We start from the raw sequence: 12195 nt of genomic DNA, 5'->3' as shown, positions 1-12195 counted from the left end.
AAGATACTGGTGAAGGATCCATCTTTTCAAATAGTAGTTATATATATATATACTGTTCCAAGGTCTTTTCAAATAGTACCTGTCTTTCCTTTTTAACTTTTGATCCAGAAAATATGTTATGTACTTGTGGTAAATTAGCAATATTATTGTCCGTGAAAACTATGTTATGTACTTGTGTTTGCAATTTTAAGCATCATTTTATGTTATTATTATTATACCCATAGTATCATACCATACTATATACACTACAAAAAAGTTGATATTAATTTAGTGACACGTTCCAAAAAGTATTACTAAAAGTATTATAGTGTTGTTCAATAGATGATATTTTAGCTCCAAGTGAAATATTTGGGTATAGCTTGGTGAAATGTTTAACTATACTCTTACAAGTTATAGTATTGGTAAAAATATTGGTAGTTATTATTTTGTAAAATAAAAAACTTATATGTTGTATATTATCGAAAGATATAACAAAAATTAAATATAATTGTTCATATAAAATTAATTGATGTAAAATAAAAAACTTATATTATGTATATTTCAAAAATAATACGTTTTGTAAGCTTAAAGTATTAAGACATATTTCTTTTTTGTAACTAAAGATTGATAATTCCTTTTAATATAATTATTTCAAGGTTAGAGAATTTATGTTGTATATTATTTCATTAAAGATATTATTATAAGTTTATTAAATGAACATGTCTAAATTAGTGAATAAAAAAAGGAGTTAAATTGGAGAAATCTTGACCATTGAATTAAAATCAAATGTCAAAATTCAAATATCTTCTTTGAATTTTTTGTAGTGCAAGTTAGAAACAACTTGAGAAGATATTTACCCATGGTAATATATGGTTATTTTAAAGTTTGAATTACTTGAAAAAGAAATAAGTTGTTTATTTTATATAGAAGTAAAGATATGTTTTGTTAGTTGAGTAAATTTATTTAAAAAGTGAGCATATAGTTTGTGTTATGTGCTGAAAAAAAAAATCATTTAATGTGAACCATAAAGCTCTAAAACCATCCCCATTGGTGACTAAATAGTTTAGTTGTTTGGCGATAGTGGGTCGAGACCACCAAATTTCTTCCAATATGTTTCCGACTTGTTCACCCAGTCGACTAGAAGTTGGTCCAATTATTTAATCTTTTAATGATTTAAGTGTGGTGAGATTTGTTTGAAGATTTTATAAAGTTGAGTTTATATATTAAAAAATTGATTTTGGTTGGATTGTTAATGTGAGTGTAAAAATTGGTTTTAGTGGGTTAGGTATATATAAGATAAAGAAATAAATATTTTAGTAAATAATATAGTTGGGTTATGAATATGGATAGTCTAATATGGTTCTGATACAACTGGCCGGTGGTTACCATAAAAACGACCCTCTTATTTCTATTTCCTTTCTCAAATACACCCTCAATGTACAAGCATATTTACAATGATTTATAGATTGTAAAAAAATGCATAAAAAGAAAAGAAAAAAGTGAAAATGAATACCCATATAAAAACTCCAATGTGGGAATCATAATCACCTGATAAAACTTTGGATAAAAATCTTTTAAAATTATTTTCTAACTTTATTAGTAAAGATAGAGACATCAATCAAATAATCAAAATTCAAAATTTGACTTTTAAGGGTCAAAATCGTAAACTTTATTAGTAAAAGTTAACTTCAATTTTGAAGGATTTTAATTTAGACCTTTCCAATGTGGGAATCATAATCACCAGATAGGCCTTTTTACTAAATGACATACTAACTAAAACAGTACGACGTTTTTAAAGGTAAATACTCGCTAAAGTTTTTGTGTTGGCATACTTAGAAACCTTTACAAACTAGTAACCCTATATACCGTTTGAGCGAGTCACAATATACAAGACTCTTTTACACGTCTAGTTTAGCCTTTCATTTTTTTTTCTTTTCTTGTTGTCGATTTTCATTGTAAGATACATTATATACCTCTATTAAGAGCTAACGAATTATGAACAGTGAAACGGATGAATAGTGAAACAGGTTGGTAGGTAGCTGCGTAGCTGCCTGCTAACCTGCTTAACTTTTTTTTGAAAAACAGTATATATTTAATATGTCAAACGTTTTTGCGGGTTTATCATATTGTTTTTATTTAAGGTTTTTTAAGATTTCGTCTATCTCTATTTTTGATTTGGCTTATCTATATTTTTATATTTTTTTTATCTCACCCTGTATTACCTTTTGGATTTTACCACTTCGCAACCCTTTTTGGGTTTTTCTGCGCAGCTGCCTGCCAGTCTATTTTTTTTTTTATTAAATAAAACATATGTGTCTAATATGCTAACTTTTAAACGGGTTTATTATATTTATTTATGTTTGATATAACAAACGTAGACATATATTTATATTCGTTTTTATGTTTGATATAACAAACATAGACATATATTTACATTTTTTTTTTATATTTTTGGTTGTTTGTCAATACTATTATGTACCACTATTTTGTTCAATCGCATTTTTCTCCTTTTTGGTTTTAACTAATATGTTGAAAACTTATATTCAATTACTTTTTATCGTATTTTTCTTCTTTGTGGTTTTAACTAATATATTGACAACTTACTTTCAAATTTGTTACTATAAACTTTTATAAACGTTTGTAGTATTGACTTTAGACAAATATGAATTTCATATGTCAAAGCTTTTACTAACATATATCTAACCACAATAACTGATACCACGTAATGCACAGAAGTAACCTAACGTAGTTTTGGCTTTATATATAATTATATATACTTGAAACAAACCTATTAATGACATAATGTTTTTAAGTAAACGATTAAAAATTCAACTTAATTACATTAGAATAATAGGTATTTCAAATAGACAATTGAAGCCCCGCGAAGCTAGGCCTAATTTTACTAGTTATTTGATATTGTATGTTAAAATAAAAGTTACCAAAGAATCACATTAGACGCAATGAGATTGCACTTAAGTTGTAGAAGCATGACATGTGGCGTTAGACGCACACAAAAAGGAACCCATTGGGAAGGTAAATATGATTGAGGGAGGCATAAGGAACTCATGTGCATCCTCGCAACTAGGTATGACAAAAATACCCGTACCTGATGGAGAACCCGATATCCTTACCCGATTTGACCGGGGAATCCCCGAGGTGACCGGGAATGGGGACGGATATGAGGATGTAAATCTAATCCCCGATGGAATTGGGGACGGGATAAGAAACCCATACCCGAACCCGAAAATACTATATGTATATTTATTAGAATCACTTTAAGTCCTTATCTATATTCTAAAATCAATTTTAAGTTTAAAGTTTTTATTTAATAATTTTTATGTGTTATACTTTATTAATCATTTACTTAACATATACATTAGTTTATACATAGAAGGAAAATGTCGAAATATACATTCTCCTATGTATTTTTTATCAACCTAAATTCATGTTCATTCAAAAAAAGTATCCCCGATACCCGATGCGGACGGGTATGGGGATGTAATTTAATTCCCCGACGGAGATGGGGATTACAAGTGAAAATCGGGTACGGGGATGGGGATTAAGATCCCCGACAATCACCGCCCCATTGTCATCCCTACTCGCAACCCCTCGTACAGGGTTGGGGATACCATAACCCCAAACATCACACATGTACACTTCGGAGATTTTGGCAGCAACATTTACAAGATCCCAACTAGTCCCTCCGTCCCAATTTATTGGTTCAATAGTTCGTTAAAATGCACACATCTCCTTAAGAAACAAAATAGGACAAAGGGAATACATATTAAGACTTTCGTTTTTGAAAAGGCAAATACGGAGTATACTAATACTAGCATTTAAAATATTATGACTTGACAAGTTTGTAATTAAGATGGACTTGATTCTGCCATTGGTATTAATTGACATATAGCAGCGGTGTTTAGTTGTTTACCATAATGAGCGATAATCAACAGCCATGAAATTTTCTCATGTACCAGCTAAAGGCAGTTAGAATCATTCTACAGGGATGATCAAGTGCAGCAGTCAGGATGACAATGAACTATTGACAAGCCTGTACCATTATCATACATTCATTTAGACCGACTAAAATTCAAGGATAGACCAAAACATATACTGATTTCGACTGTTATATTTTTCTAATGACGTCAAGCAGTAGCCTTAAGATTGTTCATGTGATGGATCTGGCAGTGGGGCATTTTGTCCATATTGAAAAGCATCACCTGTTGGTGATAATTGGCTCAAAACAGGATTGATCGTTGCACCACCTTTATTTTTCGAATTTGCTTTCTCTCTCCCTTTAACGGATCTTTTATTCTTGCCCTCCAATGGAAATTCAGCAGTAAGTTTACTCATTTGTTTTTGAAGATCAGAAACAGAATCATCAGCAACCTTTCCCTTTGGACCCTTTTTTGGATCAACAAGTTTGAGTTCTAGTCTATACAAGGCGCAAGCATCACACTTGTTGAGGTCGTACTCGTAAAGATGCCAGTGGAGGAGCTTTGTGGGTTGTGGGTCCATGTAATAGGATCTTTTCAGCCATCCTGATTCATTAATTACTTGTTTTCTTGACTCGTGCCAACCACGCCCATTGTAATCCGGTAGTGACCTCTGTTTTCGGTTTCCACTATCGAAAGCCCTTCGTGGCTTGTCAAAAAATAGCCACTCACGTACTGTTTCTCCTTCAAATAATGACATGTCAAAGAGCTCTGAAGGAAGAAAACCAACAAAAGAGATACAACTCAATATGTTGTGTGAAACTGTGAATAACTGATCAAATGCCTAAGTATCACACCATCAACGCATACAATCTTCTAAATCACTTATGACTATAAACTATTATGTAGAATAGTTTCTCTGTTTCTTTATATATTACGAGTCATATGTCCGCGCAATGCGGCAGCGATGGTGGAGTCGGCGCGGGATGGTGGTGGCGGCGATGGCGGCGACGGTGGTGTTGAAAGCGGTGGCGGTGACGGGTGGTGGGGGTCTCAATGATGGTGAATGATAAAGTAATTGATATTAAAGGTGATAGTGTAGTTATTTTATGGGTTGGAGGGTTTATGTTGTAAATTATTTCATAATGGGTATTATAGGTATATTAGGTAAAGATTTTTAAATTAGTGAATAAAGAAGGGGGTATTTTGGGTAGTTCAAAGTTGTAATTTGAGAAAAGGGGGAAGGGTTGATGCTTTATATAGTGGTATAGAAAATTAGTGAATAACGAAGGGGGTATTTTGGGTAGTTTAAAGTTGTAATTTAAGAAAAGGGGGAAGGGTTGATGCTTTATATAGTGGTATAGATAGATATAGATATAGATATAGATAAAGAAGAGGGATATTTTGGGAAGTTTATAGATAAAGAAGAGGGATATTTTGGGAAGTTGAGTAGCTCAAAGTTGTAACTTGTGAAAAGGGGGGAGGGGTTGATAGTAGTATAGATATAGATATAGATAAATTAAAAAGGCGTTTTTGGTAATCCAACCTGACAGTTCAGCCCTTAACAATAGTGGCCTTTTTGACCCATTGCCCAACCCGCGTATCTAATGAGCACTACAATACACTGACCTGGAGCATTCCACGGTGATCTGGCAGTGGCTGCCCCTTCACATTCTGGAACACCTACATTCTTTCCCTCTGTTTTAGCATTAAGTGCAGCAAAAAACAAAGAATCCTTCAAGTCAATGCCTTTGGGTCGTAGGACAGGTTTCATTCCAGGTCGGCCTTCGGTTTGAGCAAAAGAAGCATGCACAGCATTGCAATAGTTAGGGGGAGATCCTTGAGCAGGCCTTAGACAATCCCAAAGAGCACACTTTGGGCCAAAGAAAGCAGAAGGCGGAGGGATAAATTCATTCATCTGATTTAAGCCATCTTCCTCTAACATCTCGTCGAACCCAAAGTCTTCAGGCAAATCAAAAGTCAGATAATCCAGTTCAGTAAAAACACCTTCAGCTGTACCATCTGCTCCTAGAGGTGGAACACCTGAAGGAGAAGCTTGGAATTCCCCAACCAAATTCAAGCTGCCTTCTAAAGTTTCCTGAAACATGCACATATCACGCGAGTTAGTCTCATTACGATATAAGTGATATGTCATGATACAAATTAAATACAATTGACATTTGGAAACAGCAATTACCTTATGTGACACTTGTCATATTTGGTCACTTAAATTGATCACCAAAATGGTTCAAACTCAAACTTGTATATGATATTGAAATAACAAAATAAAATGAACTCGCAATACATGAGTTGTGTATGTGCATTCAGTTAAGAGAATCCATAATACAACCATAAATACATAAGTTGTGACCTAGGCAAACTCCCTGGTATCATTCTTAAATTATCGATACAAGTCTAGTGCTATGTTCACAAGAACTTAACAAGAATGCTAAAGCAATTGCAATACTCAAAAACCATATGCATGATGGGTTCTTATGTTACTCACCTACTAAAAGATAGATATACGCCCCTGTATTATCATCTAGAAACCATAGTTGTTAAAAGCGATGGCTTTTTGCGCCTGGGCACTAGGCGCAGCAGATTCCCGCCAATTCGCATCAATTCGCATCCCAGCCCTAAGTCCAAGGCCCAATAACTTTAAGGCGCGTTTTTTGGGGAGTCAGTTTTTAAGAATGTATCAATCACGTATATTAACCATAAATCACATATATTAACCATATATCACATACATTAACCATATATTTCATGCATATCTCTCAGTATATATTTCACCAAAGATATCACATAATACATCAGTTCTCCATCTCTAATTCTCTGAAAGGGTAGTACTTAGTTATTGTTTTCTTCATTCTATTTAGTGTTTCAATTCCTTCTGTTTTTTTATTCCTTATGCAAGTGAAGTATTCCATTACCAATTGTTAGATACAATAAATCAAGCTGTTGCTGGCCGGGCTCAATCCAAAGACCCTGGATGGAAATACAACAAGTTGGTTGACAAGAATGACAAGAATGCTGTTCGGTGTGATTTTTGCGGCTTTATTAGCAATAGAGGAATTTACAGGGCTAAGATGCATCAAGTAGGAGGTAACAGGAATGTGAAAGTCTGTACATAGGTTCCAGATGAGGTGGTGACTGAACTAAAAGAATATGTAGAAAGCCAAAAAGCAAAGAAAACAAACGACGGCTACATGATTTGACAATAGATTTTGAAGAGGGTGGATATGGTGATGATGAACCTGGCGAGAATGAGGATGTTGAGTTAGGCAATACTCAAAACAAGAGGCCCTGTGTGGAGAAACCAACAAAGTCTAACGTGAAGGGACCAGTGGATTCTTTTGTTACTAAAGGTAACACTTTTATTAGAGCTTTTTTATTGTTCTTAGTTGTGTTTTAGCGTTTATATAATTATATGTTTTACCCATGTTGCATAATTACTTAGTAACTCGATCAGATTGAGTGCTTTATACGACAATGGTTATATGTATTAATTTAGTTCAGCAGATATGTGTATACTTTAACCCAGTTTACGTCTTTCATCTAAGATTAAATGTTTCTTGCTATACGTTTTCTAGGAAGAGCTAAAGGGAAAAAGATACAAACAAGCATAAATGATGTTTGTGACAAAGAGTTGCGAGCAAAAACTGTTCAAAAGATTGCTGCTTTTTTCTACCAAGCAGGGATCCCCTTCAATGTAGCCAAATTGGATTGCTTTAAAGAAATGATCGACGCTGTAGGAAAGTATGGTCCGCATTTATGGCCACCTTCATACTATGAGCTGCGAATTCCATTGCTCAAGAATGAAGTAGATGTTGTGAATGAGTGGGTTCAAGATCATAGAGTCGAGTGGACAAAACATGGTTGTTCAATAATGTCCGATAGATGGACAGATAGGAAACAGAGAACCTTGATAAATTTTTTGGTGAACAGTGCTAAGGGAACAATTTTCATGGAGTCAGTCGATGCGTCTGTTTACTCTCGCACGGGTGAGAAGATATTTGAGCTTCTTGACGATTTTGTGGAGAGGGTTGGAAAAAAAATGTTGTGCAAGTAATAACGGACAATGGCAGTAACTTTAAAAAAGCTGCTCAGTTGTTTCACTTAATTTGTTAATTGTAACTATTTTTTATATATACATAACATATTTTAATTTTTCTAATGTTCACCAAATTGATAACTCTTGTAGGCCAACTACTCATGGAGAAAAGGGGACATATATTTTGGACACCTTGTGATGCTCATTGTTTGGATCTTATGCTAGAAGACGTTGGTAAGCTAAAAAAAGGGAAATCAACCATTGAGAAGGCTACATATCTTGTTGGTTACATTTATAACCATGCTGGTGTTCTAAGCTTAATGAGGGAGTTCACAGAAGGTAATGAGTTGGCGAGATGTGGAGCAACTAGATTTGCAACCACTTTTCTCACCTTAAAAGTCTTCATACTCATAAAAATGCTGTGAGAATGATGTTTGGTGATGAGAGATGGACCAAAAGTAAATGGTGTAAAGATCGTAAGGGGAAACGAGAAAATGAAATTGTTTTCACCCCTTCCTTTTGGTCGAATATCATTTTACTATCAAAGTGATGAGTCCTCTGGTCAAAGTTCTTCGCCTGGTTGATAATGAGAAAAAATCCGCAATGGGTTATATATACAGTAAAACCTCTATAAATTAATAATGTCGGGACTAGGATATTTAATCAAGTTATCGAGATATTATTATATCGATAAATTAATATTTTATTAACTTAAAGAGGTTTTACGATGTAAGTTGTGGAGAATACATTTGTGAGCCTAAGAATTTGTACGAGTATGCATTATAAACACAAAATGGTTGTGAATGACTTGTTAATTTATCATGATGTAACCAATGAAGGTTATGAGGTAAAAAGTATTACAAAATATATGGCGAAATCATTCAAAATCTAGTTGATGACAAAGTTGAGGATGTCCAATAGCTTTAAAAAGAAGCATTGTAAAGAGCAACAACTCTTCTCAACTTTTTGTTTCAATACGAAAAAAACAATGTTGCAACTCTTGAGTAAAATGAGAAGATTTAAAGATAAACTCAATATAGATTTGAAGTTCAAACAAAAAAACAAGCGGCTTTTCACTATGCAATCTTAAAATTTGGAAGTTCTTAATAGTTATTAATTTATAGTTTCGTTGGGACCATTAAAAATACACTGGGATTTCAAAAGAATTATTATCTTATTATTTTATTGATTGGGATTCAATTTTGTACTGGTCCCAAGTTGGGACCGGACAAATTATTAGTTTTATCGAGGTTATTAATTTATCGAGTATCAATTTATAGAGGTTCGATTGTATGAAGCAATGGACAGGGCTAAGGATGCAATAAAAAGGGCTTTGGGCAACGAGAAAGATGAGTATAAGATCGTATCTGATATAATAGACAACCGGTGGAACTCCCAGCTGCACCATCCTTTACATGCGGCTGGTTAAAACCCGGAGTTCTATTGTTACAATCCAAACATTGAAAATGACAGAGAAGTATCAGAAGGTTTACATGAGTGCATCAAGAGGCTGGTCCCGGATAAAGACATGCAAGATTTGATCATGACAGAGATGATTCAGTGGGTCAACCAAAAAGGGTTTTTCCGATTAGAAGTACATGGCACACAGGAAAGTAGCTCCCGGTAAAGCAACTTATTTGTCATTTTCTGTATTATGTTAATATATGATACTATTCTACCTTCATGTTCTGTACCAGCTGAGTGGTGGAAGCTATATGGGAAAGGTACACCAAATCTTCAGCAATTTGCAGTTAAGGTGTTAAGTTAAACATGTAGTGCATCAGGCTGTGAAAGAAACTGGAACACCTTTGAGCACGTAAGTCATTGAACTTTTACAGTTTCAATTTTAGTGATATATTATGAACTTGGTTTACTATATAATACTTGTATAATTTTGAACAGATTCATTCTAAAAAAAGAAACAGGCTTAAGCATCAGAAGTTGCAAGAATTGGTGTATGTTAAGTACAACAAAATGCTTCAGAATCGTCATGACAAAAATGTTGAATATGATCTAATATCACTAGATGATATTGATGATAGCAATGAGTGGCTAACAGGAATAATGGGGGAAGATCATGTTCATGATGGCGAGGATTTAACATGGACAATGGTTGGAGAGGCGAGTGGGGCAGGAGAGCCCTATATAAGAACCAGGTCTTCTCAACCGTCAACTTCAAGACCGTCAACTTCAAGACCATCAACTTCAAGACCTTCGGCATTTGGAAATTTACTTGATGAGGATTTCATGGAAGAAGATAATACCCCAATTGATGTTGACAGTATCCTAGATGATTCCGATTAGTTTACATTCTTATGTTTTGAACTATTTGGTTTAAATTTTTGTGTTTTCAATCTATGAACACTTTGATTTTGAGCTTTTGGTTGAATTGAATATTGGTTTGTGAAGGTAAAGTTCAATTTGAATGGCATTTTCTTTGTTTTACTTAAAGTGCGTTTTTTTTTCTCAGTCCCACGCTTTTTTTGCACATCTCGCCTAGGCCACATTTAGTACCTTTGCGCATTGAGTGCGCCTCGCACCCTTGACAACTATGCTAGAAACCAGTTCTACCACAATCATAACCGAAGTATATCAAACGGAAAAAAACAACGTTTACCTGAAAATAAGCTACATTTTCAGTAGTTTCATGGCCAACGGGGTCAAGTTTTGTAGGAGTTAGCCCACTGGTTGCATCATCTTCTTCATCACATATTTGTAACAGCTTACTTAAGTCAAACGACCCGCAACCAGCACTCTGCATATAAGTGAACAAAACAAAAAAAAATCATCACCCACACCCACCACCTACATCGATATATACAAGTGATATTCTAAACGAAACTTCCCCCACCATCTACAAATACTACAACGTATACCAAATTCGTAACTTTGAAATAGTTCATAAACTCAGCTTGGCAAATACATATATGAATATATATATGTGTGTGTGTGTGGGTGTGTGTCTAATCTTGTACACGGTTCTTTAAGCAAATATAGGTGGATTTTGACAATATATGACACCTGCTGCAAAGAAGACGCAGGGGAAGGCTCGTTAAGTTCAGCATTCATATCTTCCAGCATCTGAAAAAACTGTGCTTCAAGTTCTGCCACTTCTATACCACGACTTGCTTTTCGTGCGTATTGGAGATTCTTATACATGCTAAGAAGATCTTCCGACCGGTTCTTAGCCCTATCTTTAAACATCTGGTGAAACTCGGACTTGCTAACTTTTGCCATCACAAAAAACTACGAAAAAACCAATCTATCTCCCTTCTTTCTGCCAAAAATCATAACCAAAAACTCGTTTAATCCTCAAAATAAAACGTCATAGAATCACATACAAATCGAGCTTTAAACATATAGTCACGACTACGAACATTAAATATAACAACAATTTATTAACTAATACTCAGTTCAAGCCATCTGTGTCACCGGGTCAAACCGGTTCAACCAGAAACCTGACCGGTTCAACCACCCATGTTTATCAAACATTGATGGTAACCATTGTTATATAATCATCCAAACAAAAGATCACTAACATTATATTAATTGAAAGCAAAAACACAGTAAAGTTCATAGAAATATCTGAATATATAATGACTATATAAAACAATAATAAATAGTCGAATAACTAATAGATATGAAATTAATTAATGAATGAATAATCAAAAGGGGAAATTGAACGAGAATTACCGCTTGTTGGTAATGATCAGCTTAGGGTTTGGATTTTTTTTTTTAAGAGAAAAGGCAAAATAGTAAATAAGAAAAAACCTCTTCTCTATTTAATTTTGGTCTGATCGTGGTATTCTTGATTTTATACCTTTTGATATTTTTATTTTTTTTAAATAACGAAAACAATGCCGACTTGCCGAAAACACATACATAGGCATCAAGCCCCTTATCCATAGTTGTCAAACTCGTACGAGTCACGAGTCGATTCGTACGAGACGAGTCAAAACAAGGTGAAAACGAGGTGAATTGGTGGGTGCCTCGTGTTTACTCCAGACTCATAACATGAATCGTGTTTTGTTGTGCGAATCGGTCCGAGTCATACTCCGAGTCACGAGTCACAAATTTTAACCTTTTCTTTCAAACTTTTTTTTTTTCTAATAAATTAACTCTTTTATTTGCTATTAAATTGACATTATTTTAATAGTGTTTTCTATTTTTAACTGAATATATCAATATAATACTATATTTTACAATAAATATTTATATATAATTATA

The 12195-nt window shown here is 34.0% G+C and overlaps 1 protein-coding gene across 1 annotated transcript; it reads right to left on the bottom strand.

The window, feature by feature from the left end:
- Positions 1-3920: 3920 nt before the first annotated feature.
- On the bottom strand, positions 3921-11758 carry LOC122581670 (transcription factor VOZ1-like). Its single transcript, XM_043753917.1, has 5 exons — positions 11662-11758; positions 10990-11245; positions 10586-10723; positions 5544-6012; positions 3921-4685 (listed from the first exon to the last, which is right to left on the bottom strand). Exons 2-5 carry the CDS (start codon positions 11203-11205, stop codon positions 4138-4140), a joined length of 1371 nt encoding a protein of 456 aa, XP_043609852.1. The 5' UTR covers positions 11206-11245; positions 11662-11758; the 3' UTR covers positions 3921-4137.
- Between the last annotated feature and the right edge of the window lie 437 nt (positions 11759-12195).

This window comes from Erigeron canadensis, chromosome 9, assembly GCF_010389155.1.
Source record: "Erigeron canadensis isolate Cc75 chromosome 9, C_canadensis_v1, whole genome shotgun sequence".
Lineage (NCBI taxonomy): Eukaryota > Viridiplantae > Streptophyta > Magnoliopsida > Asterales > Asteraceae > Erigeron > Erigeron canadensis.
The sequence above is the reverse complement of the archived record's forward strand: the minus strand, read 5'-3'. Positions and strand labels throughout refer to the sequence as shown.

Bases quoted from the DNA above. Each gene is read 5' to 3' on its own strand.
- LOC122581670 (XM_043753917.1), bottom strand. From the start codon at position 11,205: ATGGCAAAAGTTAGCAAGTCCGAGTTTCACCAGATGTTTAAAGATAGG. The intron at 10,724-10,989 runs GTGTCATATATT...ACTTATATGCAG, and splicing joins CTGCGTCTTCTTTGCAGCAG to AGTGCTGGTTGCGGGTCGTT. The intron at 6,013-10,585 runs GTAAACGTTGTT...TGCATGTTTCAG, and splicing joins AAAATGTAGCTTATTTTCAG to GAAACTTTAGAAGGCAGCTT.